This window comes from Hyaena hyaena, unplaced genomic scaffold (genome assembly GCF_003009895.1).
Source record: "Hyaena hyaena isolate Hyena2069 unplaced genomic scaffold, ASM300989v1 scaffold_112, whole genome shotgun sequence".
NCBI lineage: Eukaryota > Metazoa > Chordata > Mammalia > Carnivora > Hyaenidae > Hyaena > Hyaena hyaena.
Window position 1 is genome coordinate 3,632,807 of NW_024080744.1, and position 26,799 is coordinate 3,659,605.

The 26,799-nt window shown below is 37.0% G+C and overlaps 1 protein-coding gene and 1 long non-coding RNA gene across 2 annotated transcripts in view; one reads left to right on the plus strand and one right to left on the minus strand.

Annotated features, from left to right (window-relative positions):
* Positions 1-25,884, minus strand: part of SPATA16 (spermatogenesis associated 16) — a 208,960-nt gene extending 183,076 nt beyond the window's left edge. The window contains exons 1-2 of the mRNA XM_039236522.1: positions 25,840-25,884; positions 17,982-18,612 (exon numbers count right to left, since the gene is read on the minus strand). Coding sequence (XP_039092453.1) covers positions 17,982-18,612; positions 25,840-25,847 — 639 coding nt within the window. The 5' untranslated portion in view covers positions 25,848-25,884. The remainder of the gene's footprint in view (positions 1-17,981; positions 18,613-25,839) is intronic.
* LOC120234591 lies at positions 9,746-13,823 on the plus strand. The gene is made up of 2 exons (XR_005529140.1): positions 9,746-9,871; positions 13,557-13,823. It is a non-coding gene; the product is annotated as an uncharacterized LOC120234591 (long non-coding RNA).
* Positions 25,885-26,799: the final 915 nt, after the last annotated feature.

The window sequence follows — 26,799 nt, forward strand, 5'->3', positions numbered from 1 at the left end:
GAGTGGATTGCAAAGTTATAAAATGATTAAGATAAAAACAAAAGAACCAACTGGTATTGAAGTTACCAGCTTTCAACATTCACACCTCATGAAGGCATCAGCAAGTGTGAATATTGATTGCTGCATTAATTTTTATTTTTCATCATTCTGCTTGGTATTTGAAAACATTTGCTTGCTGTGCTTAAAACCTAATATGCCAACAAATAATAATCACCCTATCTCCAAGACAGTGCTCTAGGAAATATCCCAGATAGAGTATCCTAAAAGCACAGAACACACACACACATACACACACAAAATACACATGGCATGTTAATAAAGTCACTGAGAATACTTACTTATCAATATTTTAAATTATTTTTTAAATGCTCAAGGTAAATTAGGGTGACTCTTTCATTAAAAAGATGTGCTTACCACTACATGTATTAATATGTTGCCTTATAAGTAGTCATAAACAATTATTCAGTAATATTTCAAATATTAAAAACAAGCAAAAAAATCCAATAAATATAAATGAGCGTGCCAAAATGTACAAATAACCCTGCTGACTAACTTTAGAGGTGTATTATAAGAGCAATTTATCATTGTAGTTTACATAATTCTAGTAACCCTTACTATTTCATGATTAGTGTGGTGCATACATAGGAAAAAAGGACACAGATGAAGTACAAGTAACAAAAAGAAGAAAATTTTTCTTACGATATTCTTCTCTTTCAGACTAAGCCTTGCTGAGTTTTCCAAGAAGATTGGAACAAGTGGATTATGTACTGACTTTTATCTGAGCTAGACTATTGACCAGTAGAATGGAAGGGAGAGATAATTAATGCATGTTGTCCTGAGCATGCTTCAATCTTCTTGGAATGAGACTCTGTGCTCTGTGCCTTCCCCTCTGAAATCTGTCCTCCCACTGCTGCCTACTGTCATGTGCATGGCTCCTCCCATTGGAAATAAATCACCCCATACCCTTAATCAAGAGGTTGAATATTCTTCCACATTCTTTAATTCAAGCCAGGCCCTCCAAGGAGCCCAGACCTCCCACAGCCTCTGTCATATAGAAGTATTTTTTTGTCCTTCCTGTCCCCTTAGCTCAGTATCTCAGAATACCATGTCATCTAGCTATTCTACCCTCTTCAGTTCTGTCATCTATAGACTCCTGATTATTTCCTCCACATTTACTAAGAGGTGACCCCTGGATTATAGTTCCTCTTTGCTCTCTATCCCAACATCATCCTGAGTGACCTCCAGCTGTAGACGACATCTAATATGCTGGTCTTTTACTTATTTTAACTCCTTAACTCCTTAATTCTTCTAATTTAGCAGCACAATCCTATGGAACTTAACTTCTCAAATCTTATACTCCTTGACCAAACCTCCTAGCCTCCTCCTCTTTCACTCTCATGTCCTCATATGCCTTTCCCGGAACCATTAGTCCCTGCACCACTGTGCACTCTCTCAATCTGATAGTTCTCTTCTGTCCTTTACTACTCAGCCCAGACCCCCAGCCCACCACTACAACCCTTCTCCCAAAATTAGTCAAAAGGGTTCTGCTCTTGCAGCCATCTCATTGTAACCTCATGTCTCAGTCAAACCTTTGAATTCTCAGGGACACACTGTAGAAAACCATAGAGCTTTGTTGTTTGTTGTCATTATAAAGTAATGGTCCCTCTTCCCTGAAGAGGCCTTGAATCCTCTGGCTTAATCCTATATAGCCCTGGTCTAATTTGTCTTCGTTGTCTATCCAGTCTTCGGTTTCAAGTTTCAGATCCCTTGACTGCTTCCAAGTCAATTAAAAGAATCTGAGCTAAGAATGACTTCAACCCTCCACCCGTAACAACTCTTCCTTCCCATCTTAGTGAAACAGGTTTCCTCATGTTCAAATCTAATCTTTCCATCTGTCTCCACTCCCCCATCCTCTCATACTTCCTTGGGAATCTCACATTTGCAATCATCTTTTTATTACTATTATTCTCTCTTTCTCTATACAGGCTTATCCATTATAATCAGGTCCAGTGTCCTTATTCTTAAGGTGAAAATCTGCCCATCACTTTATATTCCCTTTGAACTATTGTTCCATTTCTCCTCTTCAAGGTAATTTTTTTTAAAATTTTGTTTATTGTTTTAATTATTTTTATAGTTTTGAGTTTTTTATTTAAATTCCAGTTATTTAACATATAGTGTAATATTAGTTTCAGGAGTAGAATTTTGTGATTCATCATCAAAGTAAATATTTTCATGTTTTGGACACTGTGCCCACCTCTTTTTTCAATTTCACTTCTGCTTTGTTTAGAAATAAGCCAAGCTTTCACTTGATTATGTATTGAAATTAGGTGTCAGTTTGAGATAATGGTTTGTTCTTTTAACAAAGGTAATTGAGATTATAACACATATTTAACCATATACTGTGCAAAGACTAATTTTTTCCAGTGTGTGAAATTTTAAGGTACAAATTGTGCTCGTTAAGCTGTATCCCACATTCTAAATAGGGGATATGTGAACACGGTTAATCTAACCTTTGGGGTCCCAACTATTTCCCCAGGCTTGCTAGAGTGTGTTTAGTCTCATTCTTGAGGAAGCAAGGTTTCCAAGTTGAGTTGCAGTGATGACCATTAAAATTATTCTCTCCATAGACCTTTGGCAGCCAAATAGATTATTTTTCACTCTTAATTCTATCTCTAGACACTCTGTAACCAGCTAGTTTCTTGAGTCATTCAGTCCATGAAGAGTTACTTCTTAGAGTTCCCTGTTAATTAGTCTCATCATTTCTTAATATTATAGTTTTTTCCTTAATTGCTCACATTCTCCAGAATTCATTTCTCATCTCCCCTCTTCTCCCCTCCTCTCCCTTCCTTTCCCCTCCCATCCCTTCCCTTCCCTTCTCTTTCCACTTTAAGTGCACTATGTGGCTTGAACTCACAGCCCTGAGATGGAGAGTCAGCATGCTCTACCGACTGAGGCAGTCCAGTGTCCCTTCTCCTTTTTTTTTTTTTTTTACACTTCAGGGAGTATCAGGTATGGATGATTCCTCAGTGTCTATCTTTGGTTATAAACTCTCCTCTGTGCTTTCTACATGCCTCTATCCAACAAGCGTGCTGCTTTGCCACTTGGCTTAACACAAAACATGTCCAAAATTTCATTCATCCATTTACCCCTAAACGTGCTTATGTTCCTGAGTTGGTGGCACTTTGTTTGATCCTTAGAAAATGCTTGTTTCTCACCTGCCACCAATGGGTAAAAATTATCTTTTTATCTTCCCTTCCTTCCTTCCTTCCTTCATTCCTTCCTTCCTCTTTCCCTCCCTCCCTCCCTCCCTCTACTTTGGTTTCTCTTCTTTGTAGTTATTATTGCTTATCCAATTCTGACTTTTACTTTTCTCACCTAGATTATCACAGGTATAGCTTCCAAATGGCCTCTAGTCTTTACCCTCTCAAACCTGCCTCTACACCAGAGGTTTCCAATTATTTTTGACCAAGTTCCATGGTAAGAAGTGTATGTTACATCACACCCCTGACACCTCCCTGCCCTCCAACACATAAAGCTAGACATAATTCATTTATGTTTTCTCTCTTCTTCCTATCTATATTTTAATTTATAGGTATATAAATTAAATTTCACAATGTAAGTCTTACCTTTCAATATTCTATGAACTCTAATATTTCCCATTATACTGTATTCCCATTCCATTCCATTCCATTCCATTCCATTCCATTCCATTCCATGTTTCTATTAAATACAATGCTGGTCACAAACCATTAAATTGATTTCACAACACAGTACCAGATTATAACCCAGAGATTAAGCACTATTTTGCTCTCTATATACATTAGACTGATATAGCAAGAACAAAAATCTGACTCCATCATTCTCTATATTAATCCTTTTAGGAGGCCTCCGGTCCTCCACTGGATGATGTCCAATATCTTGACAAGGCATGCATGGCTCCCTGGCAAGCTGTCAGCTCCTCTAGCTCCATTTCTCCCCATTCTGCTTTGCACTTTCTACACTGGCAGCCCTCAATTTCTTCCTATTTTACCTACCCTGGAGTTTTCTGTTTCTAGTTCCCTCACAGCCTCACCCCCTTAGCTGCTTTCCTCTAGAAGCAATACTTGGTTCATGGCAAGTGAAATGTCTACAATACGAGGTAGTGAGAAAGTGATCACCTAATAATTTGTGCTTGATTTCTTGGCATAAATTACCCCACAAAATCAATAATTTCTTATTCATCAATTGGTAGCATCATCATCATCATCATCATCATCATCATCATGAACCAAAACAAGTACTCCAGAAATTGTTTATTTCTGAAAAGAAAATATATTTTGGCAGTGGCATTCAAGTATGTATGAATCCAATGTTCTAGGTACAAAACAAGGAAACCACACTGAGAAAGTACAATGAAAATCTATTTCCCTTTTTTATTACCTCCTGCCTAACTATATCCTATTCTCTGTTAGGAACAGGATCATCTCCCAGGTGGAAACAAAATCTTCCCTATTTTTTTGAATGTCAAATGAGGCAACAGAGGAGTTAAACAAATAACTGGATGTTGAAATAAAAAATTTCTCCTGCCGTTCTTCTACATAATCTGAATCAAAAGAGTAACTACAAACTTACTCTACAATACATTTCTGTGAACAAATTCAAGTAGATCTCATCCACTGGGCACCCACAGAATCTGTGTGAATATCACACTATATTGTGTATGATGGCTGGAAAGGCGGGGAGAAAAAAGACAGAGGATTGCCATTTTTAACTTTATTTGGCTTTGGAAGCCTTGCAATAAATTTGGAAAGTTGGTAGTGGGAAAAATGTTGGGCAACATTATCTAATATTTGGATAAGAATCACCATTGTGTGTGTGTATAAACCTCAACATGGAATCATCCAATTGAAGCATAATTTAGCTTTGTATAAAACTTCTGTGACTGAGTTTTGAGTCGCAGCAATGTACACAATGTTAACTATATTTAAAAGCTACATTGATGTTTACTGTCATTTGAATCAAATCCATAACACTTGTAAACTGTGGAAATTATCCTGTTCATGGAAAGATCTCCCTCAGCTTCTCATGGATTCATAAATTGCTTTTCATGAGATCGTCACTGAGGGGATAAATTTGGTATTTCAGAGACACATACTAACTAACCACTGACTGGAGTTAAGTATCAATGTATTTCTTAGTGTTAACAGGAAAGTATTCATCAAGTGAATTCGCTTTTTAAGTAAAGAGGAGAGGACTATTTAAGTGTAGATTTCCAAGGAACACATTTTCATAACAATGATTTTTAAAAGTTTCTTGATGCTTTTTAACAGCTTTAGAATATTCAGATATTATCTCTTAATTCCCTTAAACACACACACACACACACACACACACACACACACACACACACAGGTTAAGTCCTATTATAGGTGATTTTAAAGGGGAAGAAAGTTTTCAGCAGTTCTCAGGTATTTTCTGTTCAATAAAATTACTTGTGAACTTAAAAATACCAGTGCCCGAGGCATGGTCATTCATTATCTGACCCGCACAATTGTATCAGACTCTCTGAGGGTGGGGTTAGACATCTATATATATGTATTTAATAGCCTCCCTAATAATGTTGTATTTATGTCAAGAATCTGCAAGGTTCTGGGGCGCCTGGGTGGCTTAGTCGGTTAAGCGTCCGACTTTCACTTAGGTCATGATCTCGTGGTTCGTGGGTTCGAGCCCCGCGTCGGGCTCTGTGCTGACAGCCAGCTCAGAGCCTGGAGCCTGTTTCAGAGTCTGTATCTCCCTCTCTCTCTGACACTCCCCTGCTCACGCTGTCTCTCTCTCTCTCCTATAAATAAATTTAAAAAAAAAAAGAATCTACAAGGTTCATAATATTTTTATATGGAATGTGATTCTTCTTTCATGTGTAAAGTGATATAAGTTATAGTGTAGTCTTCTTTATTGAAACTGCTCCTACTCACCCCTTCCCCCATGCTCTACCACTAGGGGACAACTCAGTTCTCTCCGAGATAGCAAATGGCTCTTTGTGAACCTCACTCGTCCTCGTTCTCACTCTTTCTCTCCGTTTGATTCTCTCCACACGCCTCCCCACAAGTTTATGTTAGGAGTGCTGTGTGCAGATGAGAATTGCTGTTCCTTTCCTTGCTGTGTCAATGGCTGCTCTGATGCAGTAAAGGAAAGCGGGGCTTAGCAGGAGTCAGATGACTCCGGCACACTGGGGGGCCAGAACCATCTGTATCAAAAGCCTCGATAGTAACAGGGTCCATCAAATTGAGGAGTGACCTTAGACATTTTTCCAATTTCCATATCTTTTTAATAATACTCAGCCTGAAATATATTGTGTTCCTTTAACCAATCGTCAACCTCCCTTTGTAGCTTAAATCTTTTAATCTTTCTGACTCCCCTAGGGTGGGATTAATGACCCCTGAAGTTAATTAAATTACACTGAAATATGTAGGAAGTCCTTCTAAATATCCACCTTGAAAACATTTCAAAAAAAATCTTTTAAGATATAAACAATAACACACTAAACTAAAAATTAAAAAAAATATATAATCTGAAAATGCAAACGAAGTCTTGGAAGGCGGGCAGCAAACCCTTATTCTGTCTTCTTGAGGACAGGAACTTACCTTGTATTTGTATCCTCTGCACCTACGACTATGATAGGCTGAAACAGCTATTAGACGTTAGTGGTATTAATATACTTCTTTTCTTACAAAGGCAAATCCTGCTTTTCTAGAGATATGTCATATTTAACTAGTGTTTAACTGTAGGGATATATCTTATTTTATTATTTTATTTTTGAGGTTAAGAGAGGCATTTATTTTGTGTTTTTCTGCTATGTAAATTTCCTAACATATAAAAATATCTTTTATCATTACTTATTAGTTATAGTGTCCCTGAACAGAATAAAGATGGCAACAATCAAGCTAAAAAGCTGAAATGTTTAATCCTGAATATAAAGTTTCAACAGCCAGTTTATTTCTGACAACTAAGAAAGATGAAATATTTCCAACATAACAATTTGTGCATTTAGGTGAAAGCTTATATTTTTGCAGAATTTAGTTAATAGTTCAAAATCATGTTTGATTCAGATCACTGGTTCTAAAAGGGGGAACAGAGTAGAAAACATACATTATTTTGGCACCTTGCTTTGATTGAATTTTAAATACTGTTAAAAGAAGACTATAAATATTTAATGTTAAAGGGAAAACAAGTATATGGATTAAAACAATGATGATAAACACTAAATTAGGCAAAATCCTTTGGGGCACTAAAGTTTTAAGTTACATACACATACTGTTCAGGAAAATGAGGCACTTGAAAAATACAAAGGCAACTTGTACATGAATTTTGGGTTCATCACATTTTCAACAAGTAATCCTATATGAAAGCACTTTGTAGCTGGGCATTAGTTGTTATCCTTCCTACTCAACAGTGTTCTAAGGAGTTAAGGATGTTGCTCAAAGTCACACAGTAAGTAGGAACCAGAAGCAGCATCACAGATAATCTGACTCCAAATTCATCACAGCTCTGGACCCTCATCGCCACCAATGGCTCTGCAAGCTAGACCTATAGAAGCGTGTGCCGCTAACGTGCTAGAGGGACAGTGGCAAGCACTTATGATCATGATGTGGAATAAATCCTTGCTACTTAGAAAGGTCCCTAGACCAACAGTTTGGGAACTTATTTGAAAAAAGGCATCTTGTGCCCCAGCATAGATGTAACATCTAAGAATTTACATTTTTAATAATATTCCTATACAATTTTTATAGACTTTTAAGTGAAAAGCAATAGTGTCAAGAATTCCAGATATGAAATCAGGGCATCTAAATTCAATCTCAGCCTTGCCAGAAACTAGTGTGGCATTTTCCCCCTTACGTTTTAGAGTATCCGTTTCTTTATTCTGTAAAATGATGTCGATAATATCTGTCTTTGAGGGTTATTGTGATGCTTAGCTGAATAAAAGGGTCTGGATCCCAGCAGGAGTTAAGAAATGTACACTGGATCCATATGCAAATACTCATATCTTTAAAAAGACAGTACAGGCACAGGCACTCAGAATTTGGTGAACTCTCCATTTCTTGATTATATTGCACTAAGAACTATGTGTGTTAGAATCGATTTAAATTAAGCTTTCTGGGATGTCCACATTTTCATGCCCTAGAGATTTGCTACAGAATTATTCTCAGCAGAGCAATTATAGGTGAGGCTGCCCTATAATGAGATATCTTTGCTACTTCATTAAATAAACCCCCTTGGATGGGCTCCAAAATGGACCTGCCTCATACCAAATTCCATTACACTGGAAGTAATCGCATAAGAAAGCCCTGGTGCAGGTTCAATCATCCACGATACCTACCATTTACCATAAAGGGAATGTGTTCTAGAACAGTGATTCCCAAAAGCTGGTTCCCAGACCAGTGCTTTACTGACCCATGGGGAAATAAAAAATACAGACAATTTAGTTAACTTTTCATAAAATTAACATATAACTTATTTTTAAAACATCCTTCATTCTGAAGATGTGCCCTTTCTATTTTCTATCTCTTTGGTGTTAAACTGCTCCATATTTTTATAAAATAATGATGATAATAGATTGTAATTTTTGTAATGTTCTTCTTCCACCACCAACTTTTGGGGTTTTTGAAAAAATTTTACAGGGCCTTGAAATCCAACTCAAATTGGAATCCAAATTTTCTAACTCATTGTTATAGAAAAAACTGCTTATAAAGAAATTCTTTCTTATGAAATTAGTGAGGGCATAGAACATTTTAAGTTAAGAACCAAACTGTAAAGTTTTAATTGAAGGACAAATCTGTTAATGTTCACATACCAGAGTACAATGTTCCTCAAACTACAGTGTTTGCAAAGATCACTTGGGATTCTGATTCTGTACGTCTGACACAATCCTAAATTCTGTATTTCCAACAAACTCACACTCATGGTAGCAAGGTATATGGGGGAATTGGGGAACCAAACCACCCTAGTTCAGCTTCCCATTCTACCACTTCTGGCTGTTGCCCCTTGAGCAAGTTGCTCAACCTGTCTTATCACCTGGCTTTTCATTTTTCACTATTTTTCAGAAGGATATTTTCACCATTTTTAAAAAAGAATAATAGTCCCATCTGTTAAAAAAGACGCAACAAGCCCCAAAAGGAATTAGTTGTGCTAAGCTCCATGTCAGCAAATAGACTTAATACCTAACTGAACTGCAGGTTCGTTTTCCAGAAATAAAACCTTTAACCAGTCAACATGAAATTAGCTGGTAGCACTACTTGTATAATCCACCTGATGAACCTTTCTATTCCCGAAGGGTGAGCTTGCCTGAAATAATGCATTCTTTATTAATAATTTCCTTTTCCTGTCCCTTTTCTGCCTTTTAAAATCTTCGATCTTATGGGCACCTGAGTGGCTCAGTTGGTTAAGTGTCCGACTGAGACTCAGGTCATGATCTTGCAGTTTGTGAGTTCTAGCCCTGTGTCAGGCTCTGTGCTAACAGTTTAGAGCCTGAAGCCTGCTTCAGATTCTGTCTATCTCTCTCTCTCTTTCTCTCTCTCTCCCCCTTCCCTGCTTTCATTCTGTCTGTCTCTCTTAAAATAAGATAAACATTAAAGTTTTTTTTTAACCTTTCATTTCATACAACCCTTCAGAGCTCCTTTCTACTGCTAGATAGCATGGTGCCAGATTCATGGACTGTTGAATAAAATTAGATCTTTAAGTTTACTCACTTGGATTTTTGTTTTAACAGATTTGGTGGCAGCAGCAAGATTAAAGGAGAGATGTTCAACAGCTTCAAGGACAATGAGAAACACAGTCTTGATACCCTGTGAGCATTCTTTGAGTCCAATATCTTTCTCACTATTTCTGAGGGCCATGGGTAAGTTCTTCTTGGTTCTGAGCTTTCCAAATCTAATTGGCTTTTCAGTCTGCAAATTCCCAGGTCTTTGAGTAAAAAAAACCCAGCCCTTGGTTCTGTCTCCAGATTCCATGTGGGAAACTCCTGATGGTTTAGCCTGTAGTTCCCCATTTGTTTGGAATCCTTCCTCAGATTCCATGTTAGGAACCGCTGGTGGCAACTGCAGTACTCCATTTATTTGGAATCAGTCCACAGCCCCTATTCTTTGGGATCTGTTGGTCCAATCCTCTCCCTTGTCTCAGGTTCCATGGTGGGAATTGCTGGTAGTGCATGCAGAGCCTTCTCTTGGTCACTCTGCAGTAACAGCTAACCCCCAGCCCATGATCGTATCTCCAAGATCTATGTGGGAACTGTTAGTGGCAGTTTGCCCTTCCGCACTCTTGTGGAATTCCTAGTTCAGTTTGTTGAAGTCTGCAGGTTCAATCCTTTCCCCAGTCCCCAGTTTGTTGGTTATTGCCAGTATGTTAATGTGCACATGAGGTAAAGGCTAACTGCTAAAAATGGGAATCTCAGAAAACAAAAAAACCAAAAACTGGTGGGTGAGAGTCAAGTACTTAAGGCTGTTAGAGCACTCATTCTGTAACTCAAAGTCTCCCATGTTCGTTATCCAGAATGGGTTAGATTGACACTAGGGCCATCTGCCAAGCTCAAGAACATTTCCGTGCAACGAGGTACACTGTAAAACTTCACACAGTTCTTAACGCAGTGGCACATCCTTTTCAGGTATTATTTTGGCTCTGAGAGACCCAAAGGCTAAGCTAAAATGAATGAATGAATGAATGAATGAGTGAGTGAGTGAGTGAGTGAGTGAATGATAAAAACAATATCTTTAAATTCCGAAGAGTTAAGTGTGCCATCTTCTGGTATGCCAGTCTTATGTTTAGTAACTATGGTCCCAACAGCTATAAATATCTAGAAAAGTTGCAAAGTCTTACTAAAAACAACCTAGAATTTCAATGGCCATTGCGGTCTTATTTCGATAAGATTGTTTAAGAAGCACTCTTAAAAGCTAGACCTCCCAAATCAAATGAACAGAATAGGATACCTACCTTATCTGTTAAATAGAGGCTCCAAAAGGCTTCAAGACTCCAAAATGACTTCATGGAAAGTTTTGTTGCAAAAGGTTAATGAAAAATTAAAGACACAGAAGATTCCTAAATTAACACTTAAGCCTCCCCCATTATACCCTCCTTAGGATCCATCATCAAAACACTGGCCCAGAAATTGGTGTCTTAGTTGTAATTAACTGGGACACTGGAAAAGAGGTTGTCCTCAAAGGCCTTATACAGATTCTTTAATAGCAAGTCAAATGCTCCCATTATCTACCTTCAAAGGAGGGCCCCCATATGGCCTCCTCCCCAAATTATGGGACCCACTGATTTTCTGGTAAACTGCTACATTATTCCTTTAAACAGCTAAAGGAAACTAAAAATAAATTTAATGAAAGCCTTGCCAAATCCTAGTAAATATCAGAGCTACATTCTCCATTTTAAACCCCAGTCAGAATTTGCAGATGGGATCCTGGAAAACTGGCAGCCAGAAGCCAGCGAAGAGTGAGAATTCTTACTAGATTCAGCTTTCCCAGCTCTCTGTCTGTAGTACTGGGTAGAGAGAGGAAATAAAAATATCTTTTGCACCTTATCTGAGGACACCTCTTAAATCCAAGGGGTTGTTCAGTCCTGTCAGAAATATTTACTGTTTGTCTTGGCCAACAGCTACAAAGTAGCTTTATGGTAAAAAAAAATGGCCCAATTGCAGAGTCTGATAAGATTTTTTTTAAGGCTTCCTCCCCTAAGCTATATACCAGTGAGAAAGAAAAAAAGAGAGCTTTGAAAAAGAATTTACTGAAAAAGATAATATAGTTACATTGGTGGATCAACCCTTGGTGTCATTTAGGCTGTGAGCCAATTCTTTGAGGAATTGAGAACAACTGTCCTTATCTTACATTTCTTTGCAAAAATAAAAATGCAGCTCTAGGGGCAGCTCAGGGTTCATCCATCCCTTTTTAACCAATCCTAAAATCTCCCCTATTTATCTCAATAGACTTGTAAATATTGGCCTTAGGAAACCAAAGTCCTTCTTGGAGGAACTTACATTTTTCTCTGTGCCTTTGAGATATAGACTCTTATCGAGGCCATCTCCTTTAAGTAAAAACTTCAGGGAGGTAACTTTTAATGAAGGGAAAAACAACGGAGTGGGGGGGCGGGGGGAAGACTTTCTTTCTTTTTTTTAATACAAACTGCTCCACAGCTTCCATGAGTTTACTCATCAAGGCCAGATACAAATCTTAAGTGTCTTCTCCATAAACATTAGTAGAAAAAGTGTTAGCCGTCTGAGCAGAAAAACTTAACTTTTTCCAAATGTTCTTTTATAACTAATGAATTTTACATTATTGTGCCTGTTTTATGGCTAAGATTTTTAAATGAAACTGTAATGTCTCTGTTTGTGTCTGTACGTTTTTATGTATCTAAATATGTGTATAGATATGTGTTATTTTTCTACTGCTGAGTGGTATTGCCAAAAATAATTTGTAAAAGAGCTCTATTTAGTTGGTTTGAAGGCAAGTGCTTATAAAGATCCGGTATTCTAAAACTCTCAGAAATATAGAAATTAATCCAAATGATTCTTAAGTTCACATGATATAGGATTCATCATTAGTAAATAAAAGCTAAGTTAAGGCAAATCTTTAGTTATACACTTCAGTACATGAAAGCCAGTTTAAGGCATGTCTTTAGTGTTATCACATTAAATATAAAACTTTTATTCCACCTGGGTTTACTAATCAAATAAGTTCTTGTTATCTCTATTGAAATTTGTTGGCCAAAAAAATAACTTAGGATGACTTAGTTGAATGTCTCACAAAGTTTTTGTGGGTAAACATAATTGTTAAGAACAAGTAAATTAAAATACATGTAAGTAGGATAAAAAGTTTTTAGGTAAACTTTTCAAATAGTTTCCCCAAATCTTTGTAGTAACCTGAAACCTGAAAGTTTTTCTCAGTTCAACGATGAAGTGAGTTAAATTCATTAAATATCCAGCTCATTTCCAAATAAGATAAAACAGAAATATTAATTACTGAACATAGGTTTATCCTTTTTACAAAGGAGTGGAAGATATCTGGATCGATCAGTAAACGTATTTTATGTCACATCGAAAAAATTATACTCTAAGGAAGCGTATGTCTCTAAGAATCATAGAATGTAAATTTGTCAGTCTAAAGAATGCTGATGTGGGGCGCCTGGGTGGCTTGGTCGGTTAAGCGTCCGACTTTCGCTTAGGTCATGATATCGCGGTTCGTGGGTTCGAGCCCTGCGTTGGGCTCTGTGCTGACTGCCAGCTCAGAGCCTGGAGCCTATTTCGGAGTCTGTGTCTCCCTCTCTTCTCTGACCCTGCCCTGCTCACCCTGTCTCTCTCTCTCCTAGAAATAAATAAAAATATTAAAAAAAAAAAAGAATGATAATGTAATAGTTCACAATTGTGTGAGAAGTGAGATGATTGATTTTCAGAAATACCAAATAAAAGCTGTGCTGTCTAGTTAACAATAGGTTTACAACCTATTGGAAATATTTATGAAACCACCCCCCCACAATGGAGTCCCAAACCCTTAAGACACTTCCTGATTCTTCTTCCCCTCTCCATTTTGCAGGCCTTGCAATGAGCATGCACCCAAGAACTGAAGTCTCTGCCTCACCTTAAGGAATGTACATTTGTTCCAATCAGAGTACTTTCTGCCTTACATAGACATAGGCAAATTCTCAGTAAGGCCGTAACCTCTGTAGTATTCAGCCAAAGAGGAATCAGGGGAGGGACTTGCACACTAGGAAATAAATCGCCTGCTGTAACTGCCCCAGTGTGCTTGTCATCAGAGACACCCACTCTTGAAAGAACGGTGATTAAAGCCTGGTTCACTGTGCTCAGAGTCTCTGCATCCCTCCTTTGATTGGGTTGGTGGGCTTATTTCTCTTAATGGTTTACTGAAGGTTATAAAAAGAATGAAAATTCTAATATATAATTAAAGCTCATCGAAATAATATGGGAAATATCTCTGTATGCAAGTAAAGTAAGATGTGTAAAATAAAAGAAGGTAGAAGAATGGAGATGCATTTTTGTTGAGGAAAAAGGGGGATTTTATCCTAAACAGATGTAGAAAAGAGAAAAAAAAATGGGAAAGAATCTGAATCTAAAAAAGTTGTAGAAGGATTATGAAGAAGGAAACTTGGGAAAGTAATTTTATGTGTAATCAAGCTGGATAAAATTAATTTGTTATAAGTTTTTTCAATAAGCTTTGATATGATTAATGTACTTATCCTTAAGAAAAACTAGAACTTAATATTCTTTCATCTGCCAGAAGGGCAAAGTTTTCTTGGACTATTGGTCTGTCCCTGATAAGAGATTGTGAAAGGTTTTCCTCCTTTACCTTCTAAGTAATCTGCCTACAAAGCAAAGATTTGTATTTTATCAAAATGATTTCCTGTGCTCTTTATCACCAAGTCTTTGATTACTTAGAAAAAAAAATAATAGTTGTCCTTTAAAAATTACAGGGACTAGGATCTAGGCATACAAATGTGATTTAATATGAATGTGTTTTTATCTTCAGCTTCTACCTTTTGCCCTATTGGTATGTCTTCTGATGCGAATATAAACACAAGAGCAAATAATGACTGATTTTAATAAAACTTAACAAAGATGGATGAGTTGGTCACAGAACTAAGCACTAATCTCACCTACACAACTGGTTCAACTTTATATAGTAAAAATAAAGCATAAAAATAAATTATTTCATCTATCCCATTTAAATAAATTAAATAAATAAATGCCTATGTTTTGCAATCCTAAAAGATTAAAGTTGACTGCTTTTTGGAAGCTAAATTGTTGTCTTTTGAATCACTGTTTACCATTTCATCTTAATCATTCTAAAACATTATCAGAAATTTGCCTATCTAATGGGTGACCATGTTATGAAAACAAAAGGAGCTAATACTTTGTCAAGAGTATAAGGAAACTAACATATAAGTAGAATATTCCTAATGGAGTTATTAGAGGCTTGGAAAATTATCATGTCAATAAATATTCACAAATCTCCAGAGCCTTTCCCTAGTTTTTATTTTTGTTTCTTTTTTGTGGTTCTATCTTTAACCACAACCAGTCTTCTGTATACTCCTATAACTGACTTTGTATCACCCATTTGGCAAGCATTCTGTATGCCTCACAATGCCTCCCACGTAATAAGCACTCGAACAGAAAGTTGCTAGTTATCCTTCAATATCCATTCTCTTTCTTCCTCAGTAACAGAACCCCTGAGTGTTACGACCATCCAGAATAAGGACCACATTTTTCAGCCTCCTTTATAGGTTTGTGTGGCCACATGACTAAATTTGAATCAATGGGGGAAAAATGGAAATCATGTGTGTAACCTCTGTGAATTGTGCTCATGGAGACCCAGTGTATGGGGACACAGTGTATCTCTCTCCTTCCTTTATCCCCTTCTGGCTGGTTAGAATGTGCATATGACCACACCAACTGGAGCTGCCATTTTAGATCATGAGGTCAAATCACATCCGGAGGAACAAAATAGAATGTGGTACTCTAATGATCATACCATACCAGCATTTGACTATGCACATTTATGTGAAAAAATAAAAATAAACCCTCTTGCTTTAGACACTGTTGTTTGGAGTTTTCTGTCACTTGTGGCCAAACCTAATCCTACACTATGTACACTCAAATATTTGTTGGTACACCTATCTTTCAGGTGTGATCTTTATGTCTTGGTCTCTGCCATCCATCCTACCCTACTCAAAGCCATGTTAGGACATAATGAAAAGGAAGAGATCTATTAAATAATACTTAAGAACAGTTGGTATTGAGGAAGTTAAATTTAGGGGAAGAAAGGATTAAAGAGGTTAAAAACCTTTTCTATTCCCAGAAGCTTTGGTTTATTAGAGACGTTCTAGGTAAAATTTCAAAGTTAACTCCCAAGATAATTGACAAAAGCTAGGCCAGATGTCTAAGCTAAGTTTTGGTCTCAAAATAATTACCTTTGTTAATTACCAGTAATTAGTGTCAGCATCCAACACTTTCCTAAAACCTTTGGGGGGGGGTAGTGGAGAGAGGTGGGGGAGAGAGGGAGGGAGAGAGAGAGAGGGAGAGAGAGAGAGAGAGATTGTGTACAAGGGAGAGTCAGAACAAAAGCATTTTCTAGAATAATTACATCTCGGGGTCATTAAAACCTGATTCAGATTTTATAATTTTGAACATTGATTGGGTTTTATGGGAAAACCAGATATTTTCTTCCAGTTAGTACGGATACCTTTTGCTTCTACCTAGACTTAATTTGAGGTTGATATCCTTTCTTATTTTATGCTTTTTTTTCATTTCCAAAATGATTATTTTTCTTCATATTCAAAATTATACTCTGCTCCCCCCCACCCTCAAAAAACAATTTTAGCTGAAAATGGCCCTAAGCAAAAGATCTCAGGGATCTTGAAGCCTTTCTTCAGCGCCCTTTCCTCAGCCAGAAGCTCTGGTCTTTAACTCAAAAGTACAGCATAGGACTCTCAGTGGTTTGTGAATAACTTAATTTGGGGGCACTTTTTCCATAGTTCACAAGTTTACATAATGCATCACTCTTCCCTTCTTTGTGTAGATGACCCTTTGTGAAAACAGAAATATTTATAGATGCATCTATTTGTACATTACCTCATCATTTCATATCTCTTTGGGCCTCTTTTTCTAAGCTTAAATAGTTTTTTTTAAAAAATATTTAGGGGCACCATTGTCTGATGTTAGTCGTTAATAACTCATTGTAAATGCAGTCATTTTAGCCTGCAAATAACAGTATAAATAATACTTGGCTCTTTAAATCTTTATCACAAACACGTCACATTTAACTTCTGCTCATTCTTCCTGTCTTATGGTAGATCCATGGCCCTTTTATGCTATCTCTCTTTTTTTTTTCCTAGGAGAGAGAGAGAGAGACAGCATGAGCAGGGGAGGGTCAGAGAGAGAGGGAGATACAGAATCTGAAGCACGCTCCAGGCTCTGAGCTGGCAGTCAGCACAGAGCCCGACGCGGGGCTGGAACCCACGAACCGCGAGATCATGACCTAAGCGAAAGTCGGACGCTTAACCAACTAAGCCACCCAGGCGCCCCTTATGCTATCTCTTTTTAACTGGTTTACCTGTTTGTCTCCCTCACCAGACTGGTAGAGGAAAAGGACCATGTTTTAAACCATTTTTTATTCTCTAGTGGCCACCAAGCACATGTAGAATGCATTACAATTTTTTTGTAATTAATGAAATATGCAGTCACCAATATTGTCAGGCCAGTAGGACTTTTAGTGACATACTTTGGTCCTTTTATAGGTTCAGTGAGTCATAAGTTGGAACAATTTTTCCCACCACAAATTTTGTGTTTTAGTGGTGATTTCCAAGTTTGTTTTAGTCCATGGGCTATTTCTTTATGCCACAAACAATACTGACCAATTTACCTGCTTGCAAAGAGGAAAAATAAATATTTATAAAGCTCACTAGAAGGGGAAGGAAAGTAAAATTTGATGATAAAGTAAAATGGTGTTATTTTATTTTTAATAAGTATCAGGCATAAATTATCAGCCCATGCTAAACCATAAAGATGGTTACATTTAATCATGAAAACTACATATCAAAAGGGGAAATTCATATACTCATTAACTGCCTATTTCTAGAGAGGGAATCTATATTCTACCCACCACCACTGTATTAAAACTTTATGGCTTTTATAGGTATACATCTAAATTACAAAACCAACTGCATTTTTATATGTTGCCATTCACTGCAGAGTTTGTTAACCAAGAAAAACCATGAAGTTTGCTTTTGGGGTGCTTTCTATATGTCAAGTGCACACAGGCATATAATTTGCAGGCATATCTTATTTGCTTTATGTAAACTGGAAATTGTATAATCCTGAAATCATTCAATATTTTAACTCCATGATCACTGTTTATTACAGTATGATCAGAGCTGCTCAATGTAATCACACTTTCCATTTCACAGCTTCCTGTCACCAATCTACATATTCTTTAATCCCATACCTCCAATGCTGTTCTGAACTGTCCTGCTGCCACGGCGTATTTCTTTTGTCTGTAGCAAGAGCTGGCATCCTTTAAGGTTACCTGAAGCCATTTGTCAATCTGAGGTAGAAAGTTGCAATTAGCTACATGCAAAGGGTCTGCAATTTCAGCAGCTTGGCATGATGGTCGAATCCCAGTAGACATGAAGGACTCTACAAACTCATAGTTCACGCCCTCTTCATCGACATAGACCAACTTCGCCTCCACATCCATGATATTTTTTAAGGGGATGTGAGGCAGAGGCAAGGTGATCAACGTGCTGTCAAGTTCCATTATCTTTGCCTCTTTTTTTCCAGCTGGCTTTTCTTCATTTTCTGCCTTTCTTTTAAAGGCCACTTTCTCTAAATCTTTGCTTTGTTTTTCTTTGATGCTCTTTGCTATTTTTATTCTTTCGACTGTGATTTCTACCTGTTTATCTCCACAACTTTTCTTAACTTCTTGTGACATTTCCAGGATGCGTGGCTGGTTTGCTAAGGTAGACATTTTCTTGTTTGTGTTTATCTTTGGGACAAGCTGATCAGGATAGTCCCTATTCACCATATTTTCCAAATTCCTACTGCTTCCTGAATCCATTGATTCCCCTCTGAAACTCCTGTAAGGGTGAGAAGAAGGAAAATAATTAAAACAATATTTTGAAGTTACAATGGTTTAAAACTATAGTCAAATTCATTTGAAACATTTTTTTATTCATTATGAGTATTTACTACCTTAAAGTAAAACTGTATGTACATTATCTGCTGACAGTTTTACTAGAGAAGTGTATGTTTCAATCTCAAAACTCACCAAGAATTTGTTGAAAACACATTTAGACAATGTCTTTAAAAATAATCATCTATAGTTGAACAACACTGAATGAACATTTTTATGGGGTGCCCAAACTCACTGAATAGGAAAACCTTATACATAGGCACTAGGACAGAAAGAAGACCAAAAAAATTCATCTCAATATTAATTTCTCAGAAAGGCAGGTGGTCTAGAACTCATTATAAAATATACTGCTAACCTGCATAATAGACTTGGGATTCTAAAGAAACCACAGCTGCTTCCTCTGAAAAGCTTCAGAAATGTTGTAAGCACAATGTTTCCTCAATTTCTTCCTTCTATTAGTAATGAAAATCTCAAGTTTAAACAGCTTTAAAGATAACAATTATTCAGAACTGATTTGATAGCAGAACATGACCTTCAACCTCACATTAATGTGTAGCCATCTCGAGTCTACAGTATTAATACTTTTGTAGCAATATTATCAATGCTGTACTTCTATAAAGATGAAACAGTTTCTTAAATCATTAATGCTCAAAAATATAATAACTAATAGTCTTTAGATTCAAAGCCATACTATCTCTGATGTTAGATTAGTTTCAAAATATAAAATGTTCTCAGACTTAAAATTATGTAGTATCATTGGATCCTATTTCTTTGAGACTCTTTTACCTATCAGCTTTTGTCCTAGAAACTCTGTAGGGTATATAGGAATAAGAACCAACATTTTCCAAAGAAACTAAGGGATAGAGAAGGTAAGTTGCTTATTTATGTCATATTATTGATCATTGGCTTTTTAAATGTTTATTTATTTTTGAGAGAGAGCATGAGTGGGGGAGGTGCAGAGAGCGGGGTGGAAGGGGCAGACAGAAGATCCAAAGTGGGCTCTGTGCTGACAGCAGAGAGTCTGATGTGGGGCTGGAACTCACGAACCATGAGATCATGACCTGAGCCAAAGTTGGACACTCAACCAACTGCGCCACCCAGGTGCCCTGGTCCGTAGTTTTTTAACCACTATATAATACAACATGGATTGCTATTTCCTCCCTAAGACTTCCATTCTCTACTCCTAGACTTCTCCACTCTCTTCCTCTATTAGCATGCTGTTCTTGAGGATAGAACTTACATCAGAACACAAAGAAAAGAAAAAATGCAAGAAATAAGGGCTGAGGGTGACAATAAGATAGCAATGACATAAAAGCCAACATTTGTGCTTCTTCTCATCTACCACAAGGACAGTACCTAGCTGAAGATAAAGTCTTGAGTTTCTTTTCAAAACTTAATAATTTTATTAAAGTTGTTGATTATTTTCTTTTGTTTGAAGATAGTAGTTTGCCTATAGAAAAGTTTTACAACATCCTGAACTCTGACCTGGTAATGAATAAATGATTAAATGATTTTTGGAGAGACAGAGTGCCAGCAGGGGAGATGCAGAGAGAGAGGGAGACAGAATCCAAAGCAGGCTCAGAGCTGTCAGCACAGAGACTGATGCAGGACTAGAGCACACAAATCATGAGATATAATCTGAGCCTGACCTGAGCCAAAGTTGGATGTGCTTAACCAACTGAGCCACCCAGGTGCCCCTGATCAGTAATTCTCAAGGAAAGTAAAGGACAAACCAAAACTGTATATATAGCTGTAACCTTTGGGGTACTTTTCTTCTCCCTACCATTACACATTTGTGTCATCAGAAAGGGCTTAGGTGAAACACGGACATATCAAAAACCCTACTGTGATGGTCCACATTATCTCATAGGAAAAATCAAGTTTCAATAATTCCAGTAATTGCAGTCTTGAATGTTAATTTGTAAAAGTTTAAAAGTTTAGAATATTTCTCCTGAAGAGCTATACTGACAATATTAGAGTTGTGTGTCTATGGGGAAAAATACCTAAAAAAATAAAATTTTGCCAGTCTGTATTATGCTCAATATTAAGGAGATCTCCATGACTGGGAATCATAGGCCCCATTAACACAGCATTACTTTGTACAAGGCTCTGTTGTCTTTCTTCTCTTGGAATCATGGATGGCATCCAATATATTTTTTGGGCCACTGATGTGGCTAGTCAGAGTGGTGAGGGGAAAACTGTGTTGGCCATCACTCTATCTTATGTTTGCTTTTGTGCCACATATGATTTGGGTTGAGTAAAAGTTAGCTTCAGTCCTTGAATTAGGATCTTTGGTAGATGAACACTAGAAATATACAACTATACTAAAAAGTTTCTTTCAGTAGCAAGATGTAGAAATGGAAGTAGCACAACTCCAATACCCCAGATAAGCATTCTATAGTTTATTTATTTATTTAGTTTAATGTGTATTCATCTTTGAGAGACAGAGAGACAGAGCATGAGTGGGGGAGGGGCAGAGAGAGAGAGAGGGAGACAGAATCTGAAGCAGGCTCCAGACTCTGAGCTGTCAGCACAGAGCCCAATGTGGGGCTGAAACTCATGAGCTGCAAGATCATGACCTGAGCTGAGGTAGGCACTTAACTGACTGAGCCACCCAGGTACTCGCATTATATAGTTTTTGTAAATGTTGTATGAAATTTTGAGTAAAATTTATAAATCACAATGTGGCTAAGTTCTGAATACAAATGGATTCTAATGAATATTATAGAAATTATACTTAATGTTCCCTTCTTCATCTAATGCTATTTGTGAAGCAAAAGAGATGTGGCTGTTGACACTTGTTTTAATTCAAAATATTTGATTTTAAGGATTAATATTCATTCTTACAATAGACTGCAAAATATAAACAGGGATTGCTTGTGGGTGACCTACTCCAAAATTTCATTGTATCTTCCATGTATCTTTTCTAAGCTCTCTACTTTCAAGAACCTATGATTAAAATGTATCATAATATCTATGGTTGGTTGTAGTTAGTAACATTTTTAGCATATACAGCAGCATTACCTATCTCTTCTGCATTTATTTCACATTTCTTGAACACATATACATGTGTAAACTTATCTTTATGACCATTTCTTCTAGAAGATAATTGCTCTCCTTTCCTTTCTCTCCCCTGCTTTCTCCCCCCGCCCCTGACTATTTTTCCTTCAAAGTGCCCACTCCAATATTCCTTCCCAGGCCCTTTTTCATTGCAAGATGGAAAGTTTTATTGCTCGAAAGAAACAGGAATCTGAATATGTCTGCATCAGTCCTTAAACCATTTACAGAAATCATAATTTTGGTCTTCAGTGCAATTTTGTACAAGAAACAATAATAAAATGAAGAAAAAAAACACTCCGAAGGAATAAATCAGAGGGTAGATATTTCGTTTTTAAACATCTGGAAGTTCAACTATTCCAAACTTATACAAGAAATAATAATCCAGCCCCCCTCAAAAAACCAGAATAAATATCTGAATGTCTGAAAAAGGCCTAAATGTTCAGGCTGATAACGTATGGTACAGCTTAATCAATATTTTTCAGTGTTGGTTACAAATCAGGTGACTTTAAGATTTAGAGCCTATTCTTTATAAAAAATTGTTGCATATCTCCAGAAGGGTTATGCAACTGCTCATTTATAGCTTTTTAAAAATATTATAAAACTCCATTTAAATAATCTGGAATTCAAGGCCTTTCACCACCTAGCCCAATGTGTGTTTCCAGACTTATTTAGCACTCCTTCTATAAACTGCTCTTAAGTCAAGCTGAACTTGTTACTTCCAAAAGATATTCATTTTTAGTCTGTCTGCTAAGAATTCTCCATCTTCCTGTTCCCACCTCATTCTACCTGCCCAAACCTAGCTAGAAATTATCCATCTCTCCTTCCTCAGACTGCCTAAAACATTTGTATCACTTATTTTCTACATTGCAGTTATGCGTGAATGACTTATTTCTTCCAATGAGCTCCCTAAAAGCAGAAATATGCTTTACTTATCTTCACATTAGTTCAGCACTTTGCATAGAGTAGGCATTCAATAGATGTTGATCAATATGGATGCTGTGAATCAAAGGCTAATTTACACATTTTAAGAGAAACAAAATTGGATTTTTATAAGGATATGGCCTGTAACTTTGCAAAAGTAGTTTCTGAGATGTTTTGCTAGATTTAAAAAAAAATTATTTTAAATTTGGTCCTGGATAAAGTACATTTTCTTCTTTGATAGTTCAAGTGAATCATGTACCAACTAGATTTAAACTATCAACCTCTTCATTTTTTTTTAGTAGTCAAGTTGATTAACATGACATTAGTCAGTGTTCCTGAGGCACTGAGTTACACTTTAATCATTACTTCAATAAAAATACTTTTAGAGAAAACTATTAGACAATCATTATGTATGTCAAAGAAGTATTCACTGATAACATTCTGTAAAAATGTCCATTCTTTAATTTAGAAGACAGTAACTGTAAAATTGATTTTCTCATAGACACATATCTTAAAAAAGATCTCCAGCAAATACGTAAATGAAATATTAGAACAACTCCAAGATTTTATAATAAATACAAATATAAGAAACAAAGAGAGGTTAATGTTCAACCATTTCTAGGGAGTAACCATTTAAATATATCCAGTGGATTTTCAACATGTTTATTTTTTTCTTCAAATATTTTATCAAGCATTCTTTTCTATGTGGGCGTTTCCATTGCTTCATCAATACAATTGGTGGTTTATATGGCTATTAGTACCACAAATTATTTATTAGAATTTTGATTGAAATAGGCAGCTCAAACATAAGCAATTCAGAAAAAGAAAAATCCTTAAAAATGTGCTCTGTGAAACATTCAACATCACAGTTGCTATGGTTTTCTTTCTTAAAAAAAAAAGAAAAGGATCTAATTTTAACTTGCAGTTAAATGTAACCAGAGAAACATTATGAGAAAAACACATCTTGCTTGTTAGTCCACTAGTATACCTTGATATTTTCAAAAACACACTAAAAATATTTCTTCAATAATTATGCATTGAACACCTACTATGAGCAACAAATTGTAATCAGCAAAATAAAGAAAGCTAAAGATGACCAAGACAGGGTCTCAGCATTCTGGAGCTCATAACTGGAGGCAGAAGTAGAACGTGGAGAGGAGGGATGTATAGATAAACAACTATATACAGAGGAGACAGTCTTGTATTATACTGAGAACTACTGGAGAAGTGGAAATGTGTCACAATCCTTTTACTATCCTCATGTCTAGTTCCTTCAGAGCCTGGGATATAATAGGCCCTCAATGCACATTTGTTATTCAAATGAGTACGTGGCTGAAGTGAGTACTATGGTAGCAATAATGGACATGCTTCTGTGGGAAAATGTGACTGATGCAGTTTCAAGAAATTTGTTTTTTAGAATAGGCAGAATGAGAGGTGTTCCTATGCAGGCGATTTTCTTTTCTTTTATGCAAGTACTCATAAGGCATAGTCATCATTATCAAAACGGAGAATGAATTTGGTGCACAATGCTTGTTCAGAAATACAAGAGAAAGCACACCATGTAGTATCATATAAATAATAATAGCAACCAACAAGTACTCCCAGTTTATAAAGTTATCTCTTTGTGAGGCACCTGGATGGCTCAGTCAGTTAATCATCCAACTTCAGCTCAGGTCATGATCTCATGGTTCCTGGGTTTGGGACCCACTTCAGGATCTGCACTGACAGCTTGGAGCCTGCAACCTGCTTCAGATTTTATGTCTCCCTCTCTCCCTGCCCTGTGCCTGCTCGCACTCTATCTCTCAAAATAAATTTAAAAAACACGCTAAAGGTTAAAGTTATCTCATTGGATTATCCTAGTTGTTTCTCACAACTCTTTTGCCTAAGTATTATTACCTTCATTTTACTAATGAGGAAATCAAAAAATCAAACAACTTGAAAGAGATCTCCAAGAGAGTTTACTATATCTAAGACTTGAACCCAGGACATCTGCTGTTAAATTCAATTCCTTTGTATTGCACCACAATTTGATTGGGATTTGTATTTCCCCCACCTTAACTTTTTTTAAAATTTAATAATCAGGTATTTAACTTTACTGCTTTTTCACTGCATAGAACTCCATTTAAGATGGTAACAAAATGAATTGCAATTTCTGGTTAGCAAGTATATGAACCAAATGTGTTGAGAAAGGCATTAGATTTTAGATCTACTTCACTAGCTAATTAGTTGCAACTGTAAGTGTGGCCCTGTTATATTCCAGCAGTCATTCAATTTAGAAAACAATGATGTGGATATTAAACTACCATATTAGTGGATTCCAGGAATTTCCAACTTGAAATTACCAAACAATTTGCTGATCACTAAGTTTCCAAATGGGAATAATGGCATCAAAGCAACTGTATTTCTTGCATCTGGTACACTGTGAACATTTGTCATGTTGCTTTGAAAAGAGCTTTAAAAAGGTGGCTTCATCAAGGTATTTTGTAGTGAAAAGAGGCTTCAGGTTAGAGTTGCAAGAAAGATTTGAATTCCGGATTTATTATCTACTAACTGAAGATTCTGGGAGAAATTATCCAACTTCTCTAAACTTTATTTTTCTCCTCTGAAAATGGAAATGATTGGATACATGGGAATTATGTGAGAATCAAATGAAATAATCTATGCAGTGGCACATAAATTAAGAGAAGAGGTGAGGTCATTACACAAGCAGCCTCCTGGAACATCCCTTGGCTTTCAAAGTTTAAACCTTGTGTCTGGATCCCACATCTCTATCCTCTCAATGACTGTACTCTTAGAATTGTGACCTTTCCATATCACCTCTTCCTCTCTTGCTTAATCCTATTGATGTGCACACTCATCTAGCAAAACCTTTTTAAAATTTTATTTGAGAGAGAGAGAGTGGGGAAGAGGGGAAGAGGGAAATAGGGAAAGAAGGAAAGAGGGAGGGAGGGAGGGAGAGAAAGAGAGAGAGAGGGAGGGAGGGAGGGAGAGGGAGAGGGAGAGGGAGAGGGAGAAAAATATCTTAAGCAGGCTCCATACCCAGCATGGAGCCTAATACAACGCTTGATCTCATGACCCTGGATCATGATCTGAGCTGAAATCAAGAGCTAGACTCTAAACAGACAGAGCCACCCAGGCGCCCCACAGCAATACTTTTAAGAAAAACAAATAAAGAAGCAAACTCCCCTACCTCCACATCTTCCTGCTGCTATCCCCTATTGCTCCATCCACTGCAAAATGGCTGAAAATAATTTTTTATATTCTCTCCATCTGCCTTTTCATCACATATTCTCTTCCCAAGCCATTCTCTTCAGACTTCAGTCTCTGCCATTCCATTAAGACTGCTCTTGTACAAAGAAATAGCAGGGAATATGGTCAGAGATATTTTAACAGCCTCATAGGGTGACGGATGGTAGCTACACTGTGGTGAGCAGAGCACAACATATAGAGAAGTTGAATCACTATGTTATACACCTGAAACTAATGTAACATTGTGTGTCAACTATTTTCAAAAACAATTTTTAAAAGAAAAGAAAAATGTTAAGGATCCTCAATGGTTTCCGTGTTGCTGGCCCCAGACTCTCATCTACCAAAGCGTGAAGCAGCACTCTTCACAAGTGACACTCTTCAGCAGCACACTTTTACAAAATTTTTTTAATGTTTAGTTTTGAGAGAGAGAGAGAGAGAGAGAGAGCGAGCGAGCATGCATGCACACAAGCGGGGGAGTGACAGACAGCGAGAGGGACCCAGGATCCAAAGCAGCTCGGTGCTGACAACACAGAGGCCTATGCAGGGCTCAAACTCATGTACCATAAGATCATGACTTGAGTTAAAGTCGGATGCTTGACTGAGCTACCCGGGTGTCCCAGAATACTTCTCATCTTCTATGACACCATGCTCTTCCTTTTTTCTTATTATTTCACTGGCCCCATATTCTCAGGCTTCTGGGTTGGCTCTTCCTCTTATGTTCCATCTGAGAGCTGGAGCCATTTCTCTTCTCCAACTACATTGTCTCCTTAGGTGATTTGTCCAGTCCTATAGCTAGCTTCAAATGTCATCAAATGCTCTTAACTCTAGCCCCTGTGTACTCTCAGAATTTCAAAATCGTATACCTGACTGTCTATGTGACATCTCTCCTTGACTTGTCTAA